This window comes from Oncorhynchus gorbuscha, linkage group LG10, assembly GCF_021184085.1.
Source record: "Oncorhynchus gorbuscha isolate QuinsamMale2020 ecotype Even-year linkage group LG10, OgorEven_v1.0, whole genome shotgun sequence".
Taxonomy (NCBI): Eukaryota; Metazoa; Chordata; class Actinopteri; order Salmoniformes; family Salmonidae; genus Oncorhynchus; species Oncorhynchus gorbuscha.
Window position 1 is genome coordinate 72,429,095 of NC_060182.1, and position 23,725 is coordinate 72,452,819.

The following is a 23,725-nucleotide window of genomic DNA, read 5'->3' on the forward strand; positions in this document are numbered from 1 at the left end:
ATTATCTTTCATTAGGCATCCACAGATTTCCACCCGTATGGTTTGAGGAAAATCCATCAGTAATAGGCCTTTTTGGCATATTCTCCAAAACCCTTTTGTTTTTTGTGGTCTTATAAATTGTAAAGCACGTTCTTTAAGCCTTGTTTCTAGTCAAGGAATGGCACAAAGTTCCAACATGAAAGATTTTACACGTCTACTTCCTCATTCCTTTGATACCTTACAATGATGCTGCCAATGTTTCACAATAAGTATTTCAAAGTAAGTCTTCTTTAGGATATGTAGCTATTTGTGGACAGGTCAGACACCATGATATCTTGTCTCATTATCACATGCAGTTAACACCAGATATCATGGTGTCTGACCTGTCAGTGAGTTGGGGAAACAGAAGCGAGAGCAGCAGCAAACAGAGACCTTATTGTCGCAGTAATCACATTAGCCATGAGCTGAGCTGCTTTGCTAAGAGAAAGACACCCTCAAGAATTACAATTATTCAAAACCAGGTCATATGATTTCCCCTGGTTTAAACTCCAAAATGCTCCGAGTTGGCCAGGGCCTTCTGTGTGTACTGTACATGATATTATATTGAGTTTAGATTGCCAGAGCATTGGGAACTGCTTGGGTAATTTACAGTTTTGTACAGGGCTTGATGAATAAAATATTAAAATGTCTTCACATGACAAGTGGAATGTTAAAGTTTTATAGCTGCATTTATACAACAATGTTGCAAAGCAGTGTGTAGTTTTGTATTGTCATTTATGGACGTTTTGAATCATATTCAATTAGTTATCACGTTTTGTAAAATATGTCAAATCAAATCAGAATTGTGATATCTGGTGTGGCTGTCTTGACAAAGTTTACAAACAAAAAGGTGTCTACAGTGCCATTGGCACAAGTGGGTACGTCAAATAAGCCAATGTAGAAAAAAATAGCCTTCAGTCATATCTAGATATCTAATAACAGAGTGCTGCCTGCTAAAGCTAACGTTTATGTTGATTAGCTAAGACAACAAACCTTACCTAACAGACAGGCGGCAGCAATCGTAGACAAAACTCCCCAACATTCCATACTCCACATATTATCGGCACAAAAAAGTTAAGAATGTCATCCCTGACAGTTTAGGGTTCTTTCTTTTAGTGAAGTCCACAGTGAGTCGCTGGTTGCTTGTCGCCCTCATCAATGTCATATGACAAGACACAAATCATGTGATTTTACTTACGAGTTTTCGGTAACAGTTGAATGCGCAACCGCAGAACACTAACCAGAAAATCAAACTGGCCTTGATGTCTCCAGGCAAACTGAATTAAATCAATGAACACACAATGCTTTAATTAAATTATTTTTTTCCTATGGGCAAACATTAGTGAAACTGTACTTCCTGAATTCGACTTTTCCCCCACCCCATTCTCTTCCATGTGTGTTGCAAATCTCATACTATACAGGGGCCCAATTTATTTAACTAGGCAAAGTCAGTTAATTTACAATGACGCCTCCCGGGGAACAGGTTCAACGCGCTAACCACTAGACTACCTGTCAACCCAACATCTGAACTAATAAATATTTATTTTTAAAAAAGTTTTTTTTTTTAAACACACAGAAAGGGCTAAAAACAAATACTTTATTTATAAACAATACATATGGACAAACGAAATAGTTGCGTTTCTTTGAGCTCTCAAGAACGCTTTGGGTCACAACAGTGAAATGTAATCTAGATGGTCTAAACACAGGCATAACACACATTTAAAACAACTATTAGATGAAAATGTTGTACACAATACACTTTCATAGTGTACAGTGAGGCAATCTGTACAACTACGTGTATGATTGATTGGTTACATTCTCCTCCCTCAAATGTGTTAAACCCCATTTGTGCAAATTTAAGATATAAATGACAAGACCATTAAACCATATATAAACAAAGAACCAAACCATCAAGCAATGTGCAAAAAGCCCCAACAATCAGAATATGTTTAAGAGGAACACAGATTAGATGTAAATTTGATGATACTGCTGATGATTCAGTTTCTTCCTGCAGGTTGGGCACGTCTGTGATTTGGCAAGTGAGTCACGTATGCATGTGTTGCAGAATAGGTGACCACACTGGGAGGAGACAACCGTTCTCCCACCATCAATTATCTGAGGGGTGCGGCAAAAGCTTGTTTACAAGGTGCACACAATTAATGCTTCACACAACAGCCAGCCAGTTTCCAGAGGCTTAACATCAAGGGAAAAGTGAAAGTCTGACTTACCTCTCCAAACGTGTCCATACAGATGGGACAACTGATCGTTGTTGGGGTTGATCTGTGAACAACAGAATCCATGCATTTTAACCACACCTTTAGAGTGGGGCTACCGTCAAAATTGTCCAGGTTATAGTAAGGTAAGCAGGGTAGTCTGACCGGTCTCACCTGGCTATGCTGCTGGGCTCAGGGGCAGTGGAGAGGGGGGCTGTCGCTGGACTGTCAGGAACAATAACAGCTGCCTCTTCTTCATCACTGCTCAGCACGTAACTTTCCCAGTCACGTCTTCGCTTTGGACCTTGTTTTGGACCCACAAAAGGCATTCAAACACTAGCCTCAACTCAACATATAAATCACATTTCTAAATGATGATGATATTCAGTTAAAAACTCACCTTCATCTACAACCTGCAATGGACGACAAAGGCCAGGGAAATTGAGTCAATATCAAACAGCAAAAGAGAATATTAAAAATCACATACACCATGTGAAGTGACAATTAAATGCGATTGGCTACTTGCAGATTTGCACTCACCACTATTGAGTCATTGTTGTTGGTGAGGTCCACAAAAGACGATGGAAAAACCTGATGGGTCAAATCAACCATTTCCTCTTCCGCAACCAAGGGATCACCTGTCAAAGGGTCAGAGAAACAATCAACTGCATACACAGACAAAAAAGCCTACTGGTATACGCCACTGTATTTATCTGAACAGTGACGCCTAAAACTTTTAATTTGGCTCTATACGCCAACATTCTGAATTTGAGATCAAAATGTTTCATGAGGCAATGCCACCTTTTATTTGAGGGTATTTTCATACAGATCTGTTTACAGTTTAGAAATGAAAGCACTTTGGATGCATTTGCAGTTTATTTTGGGTGTGTTCCAGATTATGTTGTGCTCAATAGGAATTGACTGGTGAATGTATGTCATTGGAGTAAATTGTATTGTAATTAACAATACGTTTCTGAACACTCCTACATTAATGTGGATGCTATCATGATTACGGATAGTCCTGAATAATGAGTAATCACGGTAGCATCTACATTATAAAGTAAAAAACATCTTTCTTTTTTACAATAAAAGTGACTCCAAAACTATTCCCCATTCAGTTCCAATTGGGCAAAGCATAATCTGAAACAGAACCAAGACAAACTGCAAATGCATCCAAAGAGTTTGTAGTCACAAGCTTGACAGTCATTGAGTACAAGGAATATGGGTTCAAATAACTAACTATTGACTACTTCAATACACAATAAGCAAATTTGGCCAAATACATATTACTTCCTCAAATGGAGGGACTAGATATATAGTTCTTTCATTTCTAAAATCAGTAAATCATATGTATGAAAATTGTGCCAACAGCAATTGTATTTGAATTCCATAGTTTAGAATTTGTATTAGGATATTTAATTTATTATGTTTGATTTTGTAATGCACAAATTGAATAATTGAATTCAAAAATTGAACTTGTATTTCATGATTAGAAACAGAAATGAATTAAATTTTGCATTGAATTTAATATTAAAATTCAATATTTATATATTAAAGTTTCAATGTGGTAGATATTGCGTTCACTGTCTACCAAGTTTACAAACAATAATTTCAGTTAATCAAAGTTTAATACATTCAACTTCTCATATGGATTCAGATTTTCAAATCCAGTTCTATAAATTCAGATTCAAAACCAGAGACAACATCCTGGTACTATGCCAGCCAGGAAAGGTAAACAGTGGTAAACAGAAGCTTCTGGCGGTTTCTGAAGCAAATGTGGCATATTTCATTCATTTTCTTTCTATGAATTTGGCTCAAGTGTTTTTACTGTTTTGGCAATAAGCTATTATGACCACATTCCTCAAAGTGAGGACTCTGGAACATGGACATGCCTTCTGTTTCCCCTCTATGATTATCACAGGCCGTGCAGAACACATTAGAAGGGAGAATCACAATTTTGTATTCGGTCTCTAAGAATATAGACTGAACAAAAATAGAAACGCAACATGCATCAATTAAGGATTTTACTGAGTTAGTTAATTTAAGGAAATCAGTCAATTGAAAATAATGAATTAGGCCCAAATCTAAATAGATTTCACATGACTGGGCAGGGGCGCAGCCGTGGGTGGACCTGGGAGGGCATAGGCCCACCCACTGGGGAGCCAAGCCCAGCCAATCAGAATGAGTCCCCCCCCCAAAAAGGGCTTTATTACAGACAAATACTCCTTGGTTTTATCAGCTGTCCGGGTGGCCCGTCTCAGATGATCCTGCAGGTGAAGAAGCCTGGGTGTAGAGGTCCTAGACTGGCGTGGTTACACATGGTCTGAGGTTGGACATACTGCCAAATTCTCTAAAACAAAGGCTTACGGTAGAGAAATTAACATTACATTCTCTGGCGACAGCTCTGGTGGACATTCCTGCAGTCAGCATGCCAATTGTGTGTACACTCAAAATAAGAGATCTGTGGCATTGTGTTGTGACAACTGCGCATTTAAGAGTGGCCTTTTGTCCTCAGCACAAGGTGCACCTGTGTAATGATCATGCTGTTTAATCACCTTTTTGATTTGCCACACATTTCAGGTGGATGGATTATCTTGGCAAAGGATCAATGCTCACTAACAGTGACATAAACAAATTTGTTCAAATTTTGAGCGTACCTTTGTGCGTATGGAACATTTCTGGGATCTTTTATTTCAGCTCATGAAACATGGGACCGACACTTAACCTGTTGCATTTATATTTTTGTTCAGTATAGTTGAAAAGCCCTGTCACAGCCCTTCTTAGGATAACCTTTACACTCCCTATTTAAATCTTGTGGCTGAATGGGTTCGAACCAGGTCTCTTGCATGTCACAAGTCTGTTAGCCCACTTAGCTAAAGCCTATAGGGATAAGTTCAGGAAGTTTATGTAAAGGACGACAAGCTGCTTGCTTATAGAATACCGCTTCCCCCTCATTCAGCTGATATCGAGAATTTAATTCAGGATCTCTGCCTTGGAAACACGTGACCGCCCTCCTAAAGATTTCCAACCAGGGCATTACTCAATAAAAAAAGTATGATCACATTTATAGCCGGTGTTTCATAGCTGGTAAATTAATTGCAAAGTCAAAGAACTACGCAAACTTATAGGGAAGAGAAGACAACGCTTCTTCTACAAGTCAGACAAATCTCACAGGCACAAACATGACTTGAGTCGCACAACAATGGTAACCCCCCTGCCCTTACAAGTGGCAGATGAACATTTGTCTCATCTGTGATATTTTAGTTAAAAGACTCAGGTCACAATAAAATGTAATTATTCAATATAACATAGTAATACATTTATGGTTTTAGAAACATTACAAAAAATGCTCAGACTTGAGTTTGTGTAATTTTGAAATATTTTGGCTGGTAAATCTGAGTGGCTGGTAGATTTTTAAATCTACCTGCCACAGTGGCTGGTGGACCAAAAATGTATTGTTTGCCCTGGACTCTAACCCACCACACTATTGAAAAGGGCCTTATTCAATTGCGCAAGGGACGACACTTCAGGCTGATGGTTGAGTTTCACAGATCCCCCATCTGCGACATTCACCCCCCAACAACTCCAGTGGTTGAGCTGAGCGCAACTGTAGATCCGAGTCCAATGGCACCACTGTAAAGGACAGACTCAGACTTTATGCCTCGAAAATACACGTGACCGCCCTCCTGAAGCATTCCAGCCTATCGCACTACTAAAAAAAGTCAGATCCCTATCTGCTACACTAATACAAATCTTCACAATCCAGCAAGGTTACTCATCAAAAGTGTGGTTTGGTGATTTTTAAAATGTATTTTTTATTTTGCTAGGCAAGTCAGTTAAAAACAAATTCTTATTTTCAGTGACGGCCTAGGAACAGTGGGTTAACTGCCTGTTCAGGGGCAGAACAACAGATTTGTACCTTGTCAAGCTCGGGGATATGAACTTGCAACCTTTCGGTTACTAGTTCAACGCTCTAACCACTAGGCTACCCTGCCGCCCCATGCTTATGTGATGAGCAACCTGAAGGCATAGTTTCAAGTCTTTGGCAAAGTTAGTAATTATAAGGGTAACATGTGACTGACTGGGTTAATATAGAACGCCGTTTGGGTCTTTGGGTCTCGTCAAATAACACTTTGACAAGTCAAATAAGCTTGTTGACATAAATATGACTGCACGTCACAATTTAATTTAACACCATTAAAAAATGTATGTAGTTATTACACATTGATAACACCATCACTTGTATTTCATATGTCACAACGATTCATCGATAAGTATGCTATGATGCTGGTAAAGTTGTCCCGCGCACCTGCCCTTCCCCAAGCTCTGTCTGGACAGTGCTGGTCATAAAAAAGCTAGCTGATGTATGCAAACAATGTTCTTCCCCAAAAACATAGCAAAATGACAATCTGTTTCAGTAGCTGTAGTTAGCTGTATTTTAGATGTTAGCTAGCTAATTTATAAAGAAAGTTATTTGATTAATGGTGGTCGGCCCCATCTGTGTCAAGCTATCAAAAGTAAATGTAATTGCAAAAATATATAAAGTTTTTAAAAAATCATTATATTTAGCAAACCAGACGGCACCATTTTATTTTATTTAGGGGATTTACGAACAGCCAGGGGCACACTCCAACATAATTTACAAACAAAGCACTTGTTTTTAGTGAGTCTGGGATGGTCAGGGATGTTCTCGTGTGTGAATTGGACCATATTCCTGTCCTGCTAAGCATTCAAAATGTAATGAGTACTTTTTGGTGTCAGGGAAAATGTATGGAGTAAAAAGTACATTATTTTCTTTAGGAATGTAGTGAATTAAAAGTTGTCAAAAATATGAATAGTAAAGTACAGACACCCCAAAAAACTATTTTAAACTTAAATATTTTTACTTAAATACTTTACACCACTGCTGATAACTGAGGAGGACGTTGGGAAAAAAGCACTTGGGTACTGAGTAGACTGATACTCCATTTCATTGATCCCCAATCCTTAGGTTAAATTGTACAGTGCAAAATTAATGTCAATATGCACAATAGGCAGACTGGGGAGGTGATATCACACAGTCACAATCCCACGATAACAGCTACAATGCTAATATTTGCGTAAACTCTTCAGTTGTGTTCTGTGGATGCTCCACATTCCAACATTATCTAGTCTAAACATTATCAAGTCTAATGATTCCACCAATTGTAACCTTCTGCGTCACTTTCAAATAGGTACTTTTACTTTGAAAGCGAACCGCAAATTCCACTATTGTGGCGAGCTTCACAACACATAACCCGGTCCGGTCAAGTCTCCAGATGAAGCTAGCTGGCTGCTTATAACGTTAGCTTTGGGCAACATGGTTAAGTAGCTGGCTAGTTATTTTCATGAACTGAAGTTCAATTTCAATAGGCGAACAAGTGGCTACCTAGCTAATACCTACAAGGATTCCTAACAAGTCTACACTTGTTGTATTCAGCGCATGTGAGAAATAAAATTGGATTTGAAATCATTGCTAAGAATAGTGAAAATGCAGTTTCTACTGGTCATTGTTTTCAGGCTGGTTGCATTGGTGCTAGCTAGCTACTAAGCCAAAGTTAGCTAGCTACACAGAAGTCTCCATTTTTTATTATCCATTATCCTGATCTTATTTCAAATGCTCACAGACATGTACCCATTCGGTCAAACAAAATGCCTTATAACCAACGCGGTATCGTAAACATATCGTTCGTGGCCGGTGTATTCTTGTTTGCTGACTTTTTGAACAGCTTTGACAGTGGTACTGATCGTAGTTGTGGCGCTTGGCTTTCACGTGCAAATTCAGCACACACAACATTCCATAATATAAAAGCGTTATTTGAAGTGTGAAATTAAAAGCACCAGTGTTATTTGACATATCTTTTTTTGACACGCAAAGACCCAAACGGCGTTACATTGGTTAAGACTGTGTTAGCCTGCAAAGCTAAAGCCTAGGCATGGGTCCTGTGACTTGGATGGGTGTCTTCAATGAGAAGGTCAAAGGGTGGGGGAAATGTGACCGACGTGGCTCTTTTAATGAGTAGCCTTGCTGGAGACATGAAGACTTGTTAACTTCTTGAGCTCCTCTCGATGGATTTTAGCTAGGTGGGCTAGTACAGTCATTACATGAAAGAGACCTGGCTCAAACCCTCAATCCTAACTAGTCTCCCAGTCCCTGGTGCTGAAAAACATCCTCAGCATATTGCTGCCACCACGCTTCACTGTAGGAATGGTGCCAGGTTTCCTCCAGACGTGACACTTGGCACTAAGGACAAAAAGAGTTCAATCTTAATTTCATCAGACCAGAGAATCTTGTTTCTCATGGTCAGAGTCCTTCAGGTGCCTTTAGACAAACTCCAAGCGGGCTGTCATGTGCCTTTTACTGAGGAGTGGCTTCCGTCTGGCCACTCTACCATAAAGGCCTGATTAGTGGAGTGCTGCAGAGATGGTTGTCCTTCTGGAAGGTTCTCCATGTCTACAGAGGAACTCCGGAGCACTGTCAGTGACCCTCGGGTTCTTGGTAACCTGCCTGACCAAGACCCTTCTCCCAGATTGCTCAGTTTGGCCAGCTATAGGAAGATTCTTGGTGGTTCCAAACATCTTCCATTTCAGAATGATGGAAGCCACTGGTTTCTTGGGGACCTTCAATGCTGCAGACATTTTTTTGGTACCCTTCCCCAGATCTGTGCCTCAACACAATCCTGTCTCAGCGCTCTACGGACAATTCCTTTGACTTCATGGCTTGGTTTTTGCTCTGACATGCACCGTCAACTGTGGGACCTTTATATAGACAGGTGTTTGCGTTTCCAGGTGGACTCCAATCAAGTTGTAGAAATCTCAAGGATGATCAATTGAAACAAGATGCACCTGAGCTCAATTTCGAGTCTCCCAGCAAAGGGTCTGAAAATGTATGTAAATAAGGTATTTATTTTTACATTTGAATCAATTGCTACATTTTCTAAAAACCTGTTTTCACTTTGTCATTATGGGGTATTGTGTGTAGATTGAGGAAATGGTTTTATTTAATCAATTTTAGAATAAGGCTGTAAAGTAAGAAAATGTGGAAAAAAGTTGGTCTAAAAGCTTTTGTTTTATTTAGTCAATTTGAGCATAAATTCAAAATTATGGAATTCAAAATTCAATATTTTAACACAAACTCAAAATTATGTGATTCAAATACAAATCTCTGTTGGCACTAAATTCACCCCATAGAAAATACCCTCAAATATAAAAGGTGACAATGTACTGTCACATATGAAACATTTGATCTCAAAATCCAAAATGCTTGAATATATACAGTACCAGTCAAGTCTGGACACACCTACTCATTCAAGGCTTCTTTGTTTTTTACTATTTTCTACATTGTAGAATGGAATAGAATAATGTAGCAGATTCTTCAAAGTGGCCACCCTTTGCACACTCTTGGCATTCTCTCAATCAGCTTCATGAGGTAGTCATCTGGAATGCATTTCAATTAACAGGTGTGGCTTGTTAAGTTAATTTGTGGAATTTCTTTCCTTCTTAATGCGTTTGAGCCAATCACTTGTGTTGTGACAAGGTAGGGGTGGTATACAGAAGATAGCCCTATTGGGTAAAAGACAAAGTCCATATTATGGCAAGAGCAGCTCAAATAGAGAAATGACAGTCCATTACTTTAAGACCTGAATGTCAGTAAATCCAGAAAATGTCAAGAACTTTGAAAGTTTCTTCAAGTGCAGTTCCAAAAACCATCAAGCGCTATGATGAAACTGGCTCTCATGAGGACCACCACAGGAAAGGAAGACCCTGAGTTACCTCTGCTGCAGAGGATAAGTTCATTAGAGTTACCAGCCTCAGAAATTGGAGCCCAAATAAATGCTTCAGAGTTCAAGTAACAGACACATCAACATCAACTTTTCAGAGGAGAATGTGTGAAATCAGGCCTTCATGGTCAAATTGCTGCAAAGAAACCACTACTAAAAAGGACACCAATAAGAAAAGACTTGCTTGGGCCAAGAAACATGAGCAATGGACATTAGACCAGTGGAAAACTTCAGATTTTTGGTTCCAACCACCGAGTAGGTGTAGGTGAATGGAGTAGGCGAACGGATTATCTCGGCATGTGCAGTTCCCACCAGGTAGCATGGAGGTGGTGGTGTGGTGGTGTGGTGGTGCTTTCCTGGTGACACCATCAGTGATTTATTTAGAATTCAAGGCACACTTAACACACATGACTACCACAGCATTCTGCAACGATACACCATCCCATCTGGTTTGCGTTTAGTGGGACTATCATTTGTTTTTCAACAGAACAATGACCCAAAACACACCTCCGGGCTCTGTAAGGGCTATTTGACCAATAATGTTGGTGTTGCATCAGATGATCTGGCTTCCACAATCACCTGACCTCAACCCAATTGAGATGGTCTGGGATGAGTTGGACCGCAGAGTGAAGGAAAAGCAGCCAACAAGTGGTCAGCATATGTGGGAACTACTTCAAGGCGGTTGCAAAAGCATTCCACATGAAGCTGGTTGAGAGAATGCCAAGAGTGTGCAACGCTGCCATCAAAGCAAAGGGTGACTACTTTGAAGAATATAAAATATATTTTTTGCTTACTACATGATTCCATGTTATTTCATAGTTTACATGTCTTCACTATTATTCTACAATGTAGAAAATAGTAAAAAATAAAGAAAACCTGGAATGAGTAGTTGTGTCCAAACTTATCTGGTACTGTATTTAAAATTTAAAAAATAGATTCACTGTCCAAATACTCATGAAGAGGAGTATATATGGGCCTTTACTCACTGCTCTCCAGCACCTCTATGGTATCAAGGTGTGACGTGTTGCTGCTGTCTGCTGTGCTTTCATTTGTATTGTTGGAGCATCTGGTATCAGGGATCTCTATTCTCTCTTGCTCCAGCTGGACGCATATGGGTAGGTTACAGTCAAGCAACAGAAGAGTGTAAACACATCAGTAGACAAAGGGAGAGGAAAGAGGTGTTTATGTGATTAATAGGGAATGAGTACAGACTTACCTCACTCATGTTGTCACTGCAAAATAAATAACACACTGAGGACGTAACATTATAGACAGCCTATACTTCCTGCAACAATAATAGCAGATAATGGAACTTGAACAAGCTACATAACTAAAGTAGCTAAAACCACAGGTAACTGCCAAAATAAAACAAACACCAACATAACATGCGTTGGGCCACCACAAGCCAGAACAGAACTTCAATGCACCTTGACAAGTGTCTGGAACTCTATTGGAGGGATGCGACACTATTCTTCTATGAGAAATTCCATCATTTGGTGTGTTGCTGATGGTGGTGTAAAAAGCTGTCTCAGGTGCCGCTCCAGAATCTCCCATAGGTGTTCAAATTGGTTGAGATCTGGTGACTGAAACTGCCATGGCATACGGTTTACATCGTTTTCATGCTCATCAAATCATTCAGTGGTGGGGGCATTGTCATGCATGGTAGCCAAATATTGCGAAAATAATGGCTTGCCCAGCATTTTACATCCTATCACACATACATATTTATACTCCGCACCGACATTGCTCTGGCAAATATTTCTATATTTCCATTATTTTACTTGTAGATTTGTGCATTGTTAGATATTACTATAAGTGTTTTGCTACAGCCGCGATAACATCTGCTAAATATGTGTAACGTTATGCGACCAATAAAACGTTCTTTTTATACATGACCCTAAGCATGGTGGGATGTTAATTGCTTAATTAAATCAGAAATCAATATACTTTTGGTATCCCTCATTTACTCGGTTTTTCCATTATTTGGGCAGTTACCTGTATCTTCAATCAACGTAGTAAGTAACAATTGATTAGTAAGTTAACTAGCAAGCTCGTTAGTTAACTTACTAATCAATTGTTGTTACGAACTACGTTTGCTAACTAACGTTAGCTAACGGACGTGTTTTTCCCTCGCTGGCCAAGTAAAAGAAAAACAGGCAAACTGTTAGCTAACGTTAACTAGCTAATTCGTTTAAAAAGCAGCAATGTATGAAATAGTATTTTAACATTCGTACATAAAAAGAAAGATACCAAGCTAATGTATATGTTGGTTGTTACCTTTCTGACAGATACTTTCGGGTTCAAACCAGGATGAACTGGAGTAGTGTCGATGCTGTGCATATGTGAGTAGCTCACTGTCAGCAGTGACTTTTCATAGCATGTTAGGATAATTAACGTAACGTTAGCAGGTTGAAATGATTCGAGTAAATTAAAATGAAAAAAATTCTCCCAAACGCGAGTCGAATGGCTATGTAAAATTTGCGTCGAAATTAGATATGACCGCGTTCAAGAGCATCAAAACCGGGAATGATGTATCATGGGTAATGACTGACTGATCTTCAAATAACATTCAGAGTGATTTTGTCGATCAGTCAGTCTCTCTCTACTCGCTACTATTTCGAATGCGCCCATTTTCACCCATGCATGGGTATTCTTGAACATACAAGTTACATTCCAATGTAACTAAATCAAATCAAACGTAAGGAATAAAACACATAGTTCAAAGATTTGGGTTCACTTTAAATTGTACAGTGGCATAAGAGCACAACAAAATATTTTTTGTTTTTCAACTTTAAATGCTGACATCCTCTTGATAAGAGTAGCAATAGTAGCCTTAACAAGAGTAAATACAAAATGTATGTTGTACTTGTTATATGAAATTAGGGCTTCTCAAAGACTTGGAGCAAACATGCAATATGGTCCTTATGCTAGGAGAATGACATTCAGAGGCTGATGTCTAGACCTTGAGTATTTTTCTTCTGGGAGAGAGTGTTAGGAGCTTCCTGCTGGACCTGACGCTCCAATCTTTGCTCCAAATCTGTCCAGTGTTGCTCCTCCATTTTTTGCTGCACACACACACACACACACACACACACACACACACACACACACACACACACACACACACACACACACACACACACACACACACACACACACACACACACACACACACACACACACACACACACACACACATGATTGGGATGAGAGAGTGATAAGATGGTTATTGAACATCTTCTAGCAAATCCAAACACAGCTTGGAATATTTATATTTCTGTTTATGCTTACCTTCCTGTGATTCCAGCTCTTGAGGGCATGAGTGGCGGATTGCTCACTAATCTTGGCTTTGGTTTTCTCGCCCTGCTTCAGCCTCTGGCGCTCCTGTTGCCTCTCCTCCAGCCTTTTCTGCAAAGCCACCACCCTCTCGTCCTCGGCTACTCCCTGCTGCAGCTCCCGCCTTGCTCTCTTCTCCTCCTGCCTGCCTCACACCATATGCACATTAGGATACTGTACATCTCAGACATGCCTTCTGTGTGCAAGCCAGGCATGCGAGTGTCTTAGTTGCTCTGACCTGCGTGTAGCAGCCTGTCCCAGGGCTGTCCTATGGAGGGCGATGGTGTCCAGCTGCTCCAGCAAAAGCTGCTCCCTGCTTTTCTTGTCCTCCAGAATGCGCCCCCTCCTGTCCTGATGCTCTCTCTGCTCTGCATCCCTCAGCATGGCCAGACGCTCCCGCAGCTCAGCCAGGGACATCTCCCCAAGCAGGTCATGTCCTGCTGTCTTTGACAGGGAGAGATCAGAATACAGTATATTGTTCATCATAAAGGTCAACCTTCTTCTGACAGAACCCAGCAAAATGCCTTTATACTCTATTATGTTGGCAAGATCCATTCCCCTGCTCACCTCTGTTTCATCCACAAACTTGTGCCTGATGAGGGGGACAGACTCAATGGCCCGGATCTGACAGATAATCTCAAACTTCCTGCTCAGCTCTGCCTGTGCTTCCTCCAGGGCCTGACGAAGGAGTTCCCCACTCTGCTCCGACACTTCCTTTACTGGAATGCAAACGTACACAAAAGCACACAGAAATGAGACCCCAATTCGCCAAGCACTGTCTGCTGAACCACAACACCAAAGCAGGTGTAATTGAGAAAGGGTACATTTCGGATCCCTAGTTAAATAAAGGTAAAATAAAATAAATAAAAATGTGGGAACAGGGGGTGATGTAATGCTATAGTTTAGTCACCTATTCGCTGTTTGAACTCCTGCAACTTCACTTTAGCTGCTTTTGAGTTTTTGTGTCCATCTGCTACCTGTTGCACCAGGTCTCTCATCTCTTTCTCCTCCTGCAACCGCTTGTTTGCGTATCTTTGCATCAGCTTGGCAGTCTGCAAACAATCATAAACAGGACAGGCTCCATCAAAGAGACTCACAAAGACAGGAACACTTAATATAGCCAATTACCCTTTCTCAACGATTCAATGATTCCAAAACTGAATAACACTATGAACACATTAATAATTCATTCTAATAACACACACCTCTTCCTTCTTTAGCAGTGCAGTCTTCTGGTTGCGCTCCATGATGCGGGTGCGGGCGAGAGCAGCCTCCTCGTAGCTGATGCGACCCTCCAGACGGCGACGCTCCACCTGGGCCAGCTCTTCCTGGAGATCACGCTCCCGCATCTCCTTCTGCCACAGCAGGAACGAGGAGGGCTCGCCCGCCCCCTCTACAAGTTGCTCCATCCTGTGTTACCGTAACACACCCAGCACACATTATTAAACCTCTCCACTCTAGCTGCTGTCACGAGTGTCCCACTAGCGCAGCTAGTATTTTTTGTCAAATATGTCAACTATACAGTCGGCAATAGTGATTAATTCCTGAAGTATAGTGGCACAACTGATATAGGAGGCACAGATGCAGGGATTATATTGTGTCGTACCTGCGTAGTTCCTCCTCCACCTGACGGTTATACAGAGCCCCCTCCCGCAGGATCGCCGTGGTGTTGAGCCTGATGGGCAGGTTGTTAAGCTAGTGGAAATATACAAATACACATGGGTATACACACACGCACATAGACAAGTGTGTCTGTCAGTTACGGTATATGATTTCTGTATCATGTGAGAGCTACCTTATGGGTGGCTGGGGTTCCAGAGGTGTGGAGTGAATCAAACTTGAGCTGGGCATCATGGCTTCGTACAATCTGGGACATGACACTCTGTAAATCAGACAGTACAGTATGATTAAGCTGGATGGAAACAGGATACCCATATAGAAGAAAAAAAACCTTGAAGCAAAAAAATGTATTTAAAAATCTCTTACGTGGAACATTCACCTACCTTGGTGCGCTCAGACTTTTGTGGGTTTGCACACTTGAACTGTTGAGTGTTGGCCTCATACAGAACTTGCTGTGGGTGGAAAAGAAAACCAGGGTTTATTGCATGTATGAGCGCAAGAGAAAACTAGGTGTTAAAATAAGATACCAGACACAACATACCTCTGCCTTCTGACGGTTCCTCTGTTTGACCTCCTCCATGACCTGCTTCTCTTTCGGAACTCTGTAGGTGCTGGTTGGTACCTATGAAACAATAAGCAGCGGTCACTATGGAGGTTATAAAAATAGAATAGCCTATCTACTATGATATTGTATCAATAAGGTTCTGACTTTGGAAAAAATACTGTAGTATACTATGGCATAAATACTATAGTATTCACTGTAGTGTTTTGCAGGCTTTACTGTAGTATTCACTATAGTAATTAATGTAGTCTTTTTACCCAATTGTAGTATACTGTAGTATTTACTGTAGTGTTTTTGCAGACATTACTGTTGTACTGTAGTATTTTAGGTGTTTTGTTTTATTATCTTTAATATAGAAGTGGTGTCTTTTTCCTTGAGGAAACCTACTGGAGAAATACTAAAAGAGCAAATTTTCCAGAATCTGTAGGTAGGACTGGGATCTGAACAGATAGTTCAGCTCTTCTGGGGCGGCAGGTAGCCTAGTGGTTGGGCGTTGGGCCAGTAACTGAAAGGTTGCTATGATCGAATCCCCGAGCTGACATGTTTAAAAACTGTCGTTCTGCCCCTGAACAAGCCAGTAAATCCACTGTTCCTATGCCACCATTGTAAATAATAATTTGTTCTTAACTGACTTGCCTAGTTAAATAAATGTAAAATAACTTATATTTTCTGTATTGAACACAATATATATCACCAGTATCGCTGCTTACACACCATCATCTGCTCATCTATCACTCCCGTGTTAATCTGCTAAATTGTAATTATTTTGCTACTATGGCCTATTTATTGCCTTACCTCCTCATGCCATTTACACACACTATATATTGACTTTTTTTTCCTATTGTGTTATTGACTGTACGCTTGTTTATTCCATGAGTAACTCTGTGTTGTTGTTTCTGTCGCACTGCTTTGCTTTATCTTGGCCAGGTCGCAGTTGTAAATGAGAACTTGTTCTCAACTAGCCTACCTGGTTCAATAATGGTGGGAAAAAAAGAAGAAAAAAAAGTGTTATACTTGGCATGTAGGTTTCTCGCTTATGGGTGGCACAAATTGGGATATGGGGGAAGGGAATGGGCAGGGTATATGCAAATTAAATACTGTAGTATTTACTACAGTACACCTGTTCTGCCAGTCACATTCTGTTTAAGGTCCCCAAAGCACACACATCCCTGGGTTGCTCGACCTTTCAGTTTGCTGCAGCTAGCGACTGGAACGAGCTGCAGCAAACACTCAAACTGGATAGTTTTATCTCAATCTCTTCATTCAAAGACTCAATCATGGACACTCTCACTGACAGTTGTGGCTGCTTTGCGTGATGTATTGTTGTCTCTACCTTCTTGCCCTTTGTGCTGTTGACTGTGCCAAAAATAAGTTGTACCATCTTTTGTGCTGCTGCCATGTTGTGTTGCTACCATGTTGTTGTCATGTTGTGTTGCTACCATTCTGTGTTGTCATGTGTTGCTGCCATGCTATGTTGTTGTCTTAGGTCTCTCTTTATGTAGTGTTGTGTTGTCTCTCTTGTCATGATGTGTGCTTTGTCCTATATTTTATTTGAATTCATTTTTAGTCCCCGCAGGAGGCCTTTTTTGCCTTTTGGTAGGCTGTCATTGTAAATAATAATTTGTTCTTAACTGAAATGCCTAGTTAAATAAAGGTTAAATAAAAATATAAATAAATTGTTTAATAAAGTTTAGTGCTTTTGCCGACTGCTGTACTGTTAACTATTGTGTTCTACAATATACTACAGCATTCTATAGTAAGTACTACACATGATCGAGGCATACTAGTATGTCGTATAGTGTTCTACGTTATACATACATTTATAGTAAATACTGTAGTATTTAGGAGTTTTTCCTAGCCACCGTGCTTCTACACATGCATTGCTTGCTGTTTGGGGTTTTAGGCTGGGTTTCTGTACAGCACTTTGAGATATCAGCTGATGTATGAAGGGCTATATAAATACATTTGATTTGATTTGATTTGAAATTATATAGTAAACAGTAGTATTTTTTCATGTGGGAGCCTCTGGTAAAACTGAGACTTGAAACTAACCAGCTGGTGTTTCTCCTGCAGGGGTATGGGCTCAGGTGCAGGGAGGGTGCGAGCTTTGGGTTTGGTAAGTGAAAATTCGTGGGGCTCAGTGTTCTTCTTGGTGGATTTTTTAAACTGACTCCCTCTAGACATTCTGGATTCAAGCTGAGCCATCAGAATATCAATCTCAGGGCGCCACCTAGTGGGTGAAAACTGTAGCTATTAGAAAAAGAGATGGCAAAGAGCAAGACAGCAACAGCACATAATAAAGACAACAACAAAACAATACAGAATAAGTGGTGATTCAATGTATTTAGGTATAACATAAATGTCTTTACAGTGCTGCACCTTAGCAGCGGGCCAATCCAGTTCCTCTCCACATAGGCAGCATCATAGATCTGACTCCACTCCCCCTGGATCCAGGTACTGAGGTTTGTGATGTTGAAGAAGAAACTCAGGAACTGCCAAACCATAATTTATACTGTCATTCACAGTCCAAGTACGGTTTCATTACATTAAAGGTCCAATGCAGCCATTTTTATCTAAATAACAAATCATTTCTGGGTAACAATTAAGTACCTTACTGTATTGTTTTAAATGAAAAATTGTCAAAAATAAGCAAAAATAGCTTCTTAGCAATTTCTCAAGCCCAAATTTTGCTAGGCTTGTCGGGAAGTGGTCTGAGTAGGGTTGGGAAAACGGAAAACTAGCTGTTATCGGATAACAGAGAGGTTTGGAACTCTCTTTCTTATTGTTCTATTAGCTAATTTACTGCCTGGTGATGTCGCCACGCAGGCCACAACTTTATCCCACCAAAACAGACTGATATTTCTGGCGGTGTTTTCAATCAGCTCTTATACTAAAAGGGTATTATCATCATTTTCACAATATTATTCCAACCTTATAGTGTGGAAATATATATAAAAATCACATTTTTGACTGCACTGGGCCTTTAATAGGCTAACATTTTTGACACTCAAACTTCATGACCCAAAAACTACCACACAGATAACCCCCTCTATATTAGGGTGAGTGACTAGATTGGCAGAGAAAGTTTATTTCTTTCATGAGCCATAACATTAACCCAAACTGTGAAAAAATTGCATTGTTGTTGCATCCTAACTTCCTAAGTGCCATTAGATCACAGAAAGTGTACTTTTCTCACTTTGTGCATCTTTTTTATGTCCAAAGAGTTGACAATCTTGCTGAAGCACTCCAGTCCAAGGTCATCAATGAGGAACATGCTGAAGTAACATATTACTGTGGAACACAAATATAGCAAGCATAGAAGAGACAAGTGGCCAGATCTTGCTTTTGAAAGCAATGCTTTCCACCCATCCAGCATTACAATTGAATCCCTATTCATTCATAAATTTAAAACAACAAAATCAACATTGTCTAGAATTCTGAAGTTATTCAAAATAATATATGCTTGAAATGATGTGATGAACTTACTGGCTAACTGGTTACGATCAGTCTTCAGTAAGCATTTCCCACTCTGAGCATAAAAGACGTTGATGACAACATCCAATAACTTTTTTTGCTCAATGCATCCAGAAACGATATCCAGTATAAACTTCTTATCCAAGGCATCCAGGTTCTGGTGGTAAGAAAGACAAACTGTTATCTGAAATGTTTGTAATACCGAAGCTGTAGTACGGTATGGATATACAGTATATGGCTCTGGTCTGACCATTAATTGGATCAATGATCTCCTTCCTTATCTTTAAAATCATGCTTTTGCCACACCCTGATCTGTTTCACCTGTCTTTGTGATTGTCTCTACCCCCCTCCAGGTGTCGCCCATCTTCCCCATTATAATATATAATATATTATCCCCTGTGTATTTACACCTGTGTTCTCTGATTGTCTGTTGCCAGTTTGTTTTGTTTTGTTTTGTCAAGCCTACCAGCAGTTTTCCCTCTGTTCATGTCCTGTAGTTTTCCCGGTTTTACCTTTTCTGCCTGCCCCGAGCCTGCCTGCTGTCCTGTATCTTTGCCCCACGTATCTGGATTACTGACCTCTGCCTACCCTGAGCCTGCCTGCCATCCAGTACCTTTGCCCCACCTATCTGGATTATTGACCCCTGCCTTTCCTTGACCTGTCTTTTGCCTGCCCCTGTTGGATTATTAAACTGTTGTAAGTTTGACGTTGTCTGTATCTGGGTCTTACCTTGAAACGTGATTGTACGAACTGGCCATGACTGACCCAGCAGACCCGGGCCAGCTCTGCGACGCCATCTCCTCCCAAGGAGCCTTACTTCGTGGCCTTATGAAGGGGTCCAAACGTTGGCTAAACGCCATGACTGGGCGTTGGACATTTTTCTCAAGCAATTCCGCGGGTGGTCTGGGAGGCAGCCTACCACGGTGGTAACAACACAGCCCCTAATGTAAAACAGCTGCTAGCAGCGCCATCAGTCTGCCTTCTCGGGAGCTCCGCTTACCTCCCCCGGACCATTTCAATGGAGAGCCGAGCACCTGTCGGGCGTTTCTAGCTCAGTGTGCCCTCGTCTTCGAGCTTCAGCCCTCCTCCTTCCCCTTGTATCGCTCCAAGATAGCCTACCTCAACACACTGATGTCCGGGAGGGCTTTCACCTGGGCTACTGATGTATGCGAACAACAGCCGGCCATATGTGTTAGTTCGAAGGGGTTCGTAGGAGAGGTGACGGTTTTTGATGCCCTGTTCTTTGGGAGAGAAGCTCGAGGAAGCTCATCCAGCTTCGGCAGAGCTCCCGCAGTGTGGTAGACTAATGCAGTGGATTTCCGCACGTTGGCAGCGGAGAGTGCTTGGAACTAGGAAGCGTTCTTCGATATGTTCCTGCACGGCATCTCAGAGGAGATCAAGGACGAGCTTGCTGCTCGGGAGTTAGCTACAGATCTTGATTCCCTCATCGTGTTGACCATCCGCATCGATGAACAACGGAGGGAGAGGAAATTCGACTTTGCTCGCACATCCAGGGATTCCACCTGGCCTCCGCGTCATCCCGGAAGCCTCCGACGGTCCCGTTGCCGAGAGATCCCTACACTTCCTGACCTCCCCCGAGAGATGCTGAAGATGGCCGAGTCAATTAGGCAGGGCTGGGCTGTCGCCAGCGGAATGGTAATACAGGACCAACACAAAGAGTTGTCTGTATTGCGGGACTCTTTTGTGTCCTTTAAAATGACCAGGCTCACCGGTAGGAGTGAGTACTCTGGTGGGCCATATGGAGAACTTTTCCGCTTCCCTTGCTCGCACCCCTTTTTATGCCATTCTGCTGTGGGGAAACCAGTCTAAATCTCTCCAGGTCCTCAGCCCCTCTCCATTCCCATGGGTGATAGAGCGCTAGATGGCCGCTCTATAGGCCGGGTCACTCATAACACTCCCATCAACCTACGGGTGTCAGGGAATCACAGCGAGACTATTAAATTTCTGCTCATCAAGTTTCCTCAGATTCCCGTGGTTTTGGAATGCTCCAGCCACACAATCCCCTCATCTTTTTTTCTTTTACCTTTATTTAACCAGGCAAGTCAGTTAAGAACATATTCTTATTTTCAATGACGGCCTGGGAACAGTGGGTTAACTGCCTGTTCAGGGGCAGAACGACAGATTTGTACCTTGTCAGCTCGGGGGTTTGAACTCACAACCTTCCGGTTACTAGTCCAACGCTCTAACCACTAGGCTACGCTGCCGCCCCAACTGGTCTACGGGTGCCATCATGGGCTGGAGTCCGTTCTGCTACTTCTATTGCCTGAAGTCAGCGCAACCTGCCCCAGGACGTCTTCCTGGGGGCACGGATGTTGCCCTGGACCTCTCCGCCATCCCGGCGGAGTACCTTGCTGAACAGGGAGGTGTTCAGCAAGGCCCGGGCCACTTCGCTTCCGCCGCACCGACCCTATGACTGCGGGATTGACCTTGTCCCAGGGGCGGCGTGGTGCTAGGGAGGTCTATTCGGGAGCGGAGACCAAGGCTATGGAGACCTACATTGGGGACTCCCTAGCTGCAGGATTTATCGGTCCCCCTTCCGCCAGCGCAGGGTTCTTCTTCGTGGAGAAAAAGAACAAGACCCTGTGCCTTGATTACCGGGGACTCAATGACATTATTGTTAAGAACCGTTACCCGTTACCACTAATTTCCTCGGCCTTCGAGCCGCTCCAGGGTGGCACTGTGTTTTCCAAGCTGGATCTATGGAACGCCTACCACCTGGTGCGGATACGAGAGTGAGACGAGTGGAAGACCGCCTTCAACATGGCCAGCTACCACTACGATCCCAGGAAGGTGACAGCGGTGGTGGATTGGCCTCAGCCTACGTCTAGGGTGCAGCTGTAATGTTTCCTGGGGTTTGTCAACTTTTATCGCCGCTTTAGCCGGAGTTACAGCACCTTGGCTTTCCCCCGTGTCTGCACTCACCTCGACCAATGTTTCGTTCACGTGGTCCTCTGCCGCTGAACGGGCGTTCCGGGACCTCAAACATCACTTCACCAGTGCTCCTATCTTGGTTCATCCTGACCCTTCCCGACAGTTTGTGGTGGAGGTGAATGCTTCGGATGTTGGAGTGGGGGCTGTCCTGTCCCAACGTTCTGCCCTGGACCTTAAACTGCATCCCTGCGCCTTCTTCTCCCACTGCCTCAATGGCACGGAGAGGAACTACTATGTGGGGAATCGGGAGCTTCTCGCAGTGGCTGTCTCATCAACGTCCGACTGGCATACACAGTGAGGCGTCTCCAGTAGGTTTACATTACATTACATTTAAGTCATTTAGCAGACGCTCTTATCCAGAGCGACTTACAAATTGGTGCATTCACCTTATGACATCCAGTGGAACAGCCACTTTTCAATAGTGCATCTAAATCTTTTAAGGGGGGGGGTGAGAAGGATTACTTTATCCTATCCCTGACCTCAGGTCAGGGATTTTCAGTACCTGGTTGACTGGGAGAGTTATGGCCCGGAGGAGAGGTGCTGGGTCCCCACCAGGGACACCCCGGTCAACCAGGTATGCCCCCAGGTAGGAGAGGGGGGTTACTGTCACACCCTGATCTGTTTCACCTATCTTTGGTATTGTCTCCACCCCCCTCCAGGTGTCACCCATCTTCCCCATTAACCCCTGTGTATTTATACCTGTGTTCTGTCTGTTGCCAGTTCGTTTTGTTTTGTAAAGCCTACCAGCGGTTTTCCCCCTGTTCCTGTCTCATGATTGTTCCTGTTTAACCTTTTCTGCCTGCCGTCCAGTACCTTTGCCCCAGCTATCTGGATTATTGTCCTTGACTTGTCTTTTGCCTGTCCCTGTTGGCTTATTAAAATGTTAACTTGACGTTGTCTGCATCTGGGTCTTACCTTAACATGATAACTTTATGCCTTATAATAGGGCATGAAATGAATGAATCCATCACATCCATACATACACACTACTCCATTTAGGTACAGTTACCTCGATGGCCTTTGAAGCATCCTCTGTAAATTCCTCCACACACTGTTTGTCTGCATTGAACTTGTCCAGGAGCAGAGTGGCTTCCTTGATAAGTGTTGCATAACCTTGTGCCATCTTCTGCTACACCTGAGCATAAGCAGAGTAGGGACAGAATGGCATTTGGTGAAATTAAAATCGTCTCAATGAATGAATGTGGTGGGTGGCTGGATTGAGGTAGCTACCTGACCACAATGACAGACGACAGACACATAGATGATAATGTACTGGTTATTAATAAACGTATCAGTGATGCGCTGGAGGCATTTTCTGATACGCAAAATGTGTCCATGCTTGGACCCTTACCATGGATGTCGCAAAGCTATATTGAAAGAACTCAACGCATTCCTTGCAGGACTAAAATGTTGCCGAATAGTTGCTTCATAAATCGAAGGTCTTTAGCAATGTGAAACCCATTTTTCCCCTCAATGTATTTTTGTAGCTTCAAAACAGTTCCGATGTTTGGTCGTTGCCAAGTAACACAAAACAGCGGTCAACAACATTATTATTTACACATTGTGACAAACACCATTATGACATCAATTAAATGTTCATTTTTGTGATGTGTTCCAAATACTTAATGAAAATAATGTACCAAGATTTTAGAAAAAATATATATTTTCACTTGACAGGATCAACAATGATTATGACGTACACTATAGTGACGTACTGCAAGCCAAAATGCCGCGTTCATGACATAAAGACA

At 42.0% G+C, this 23,725-nt stretch overlaps 2 protein-coding genes across 4 annotated transcripts; both read right to left on the bottom strand.

Moving 5' to 3' along the window:
* Positions 1-1,595: 1,595 nt before the first annotated feature.
* Positions 1,596-12,614, bottom strand: LOC124046505 (E3 ubiquitin-protein ligase RNF4-like). Of its 3 annotated transcripts, none has more exons than XM_046366937.1 (8): positions 12,308-12,614; positions 11,247-11,262; positions 11,017-11,131; positions 2,772-2,869; positions 2,632-2,644; positions 2,406-2,535; positions 2,247-2,298; positions 1,596-2,133 (listed from the first exon to the last, which is right to left on the bottom strand). In XM_046366937.1, the coding sequence occupies exons 2-8, from the start codon at positions 11,253-11,255 to the stop codon at positions 1,984-1,986; spliced, it is 567 nt and encodes a 188-aa protein (XP_046222893.1). In that variant the 5' UTR covers positions 11,256-11,262; positions 12,308-12,614; the 3' UTR covers positions 1,596-1,983. The 3 variants fall into 3 exon arrangements, with proteins under 3 accessions (XP_046222893.1, XP_046222894.1, XP_046222892.1); XM_046366938.1 differs by having other exon boundaries at positions 11,247-11,315; positions 12,308-12,341; XM_046366936.1 differs by lacking the exon at positions 11,247-11,262.
* A 135-nt stretch (positions 12,615-12,749) lies between these two features.
* On the bottom strand, positions 12,750-23,606 carry cfap99 (cilia and flagella associated protein 99). The gene is made up of 16 exons (XM_046366933.1): positions 23,326-23,606; positions 22,984-23,109; positions 19,035-19,179; positions 18,745-18,839; positions 17,928-18,040; positions 17,601-17,778; positions 15,528-15,608; positions 15,370-15,438; positions 15,162-15,248; positions 14,973-15,061; positions 14,572-14,776; positions 14,277-14,418; positions 13,934-14,085; positions 13,605-13,810; positions 13,322-13,511; positions 12,750-13,095 (listed from the first exon to the last, which is right to left on the bottom strand). The coding sequence occupies exons 2-16, from the start codon at positions 23,095-23,097 to the stop codon at positions 12,973-12,975; spliced, it is 1,989 nt and encodes a 662-aa protein (XP_046222889.1). The 5' UTR covers positions 23,098-23,109; positions 23,326-23,606; the 3' UTR covers positions 12,750-12,972.
* Between the last annotated feature and the right edge of the window lie 119 nt (positions 23,607-23,725).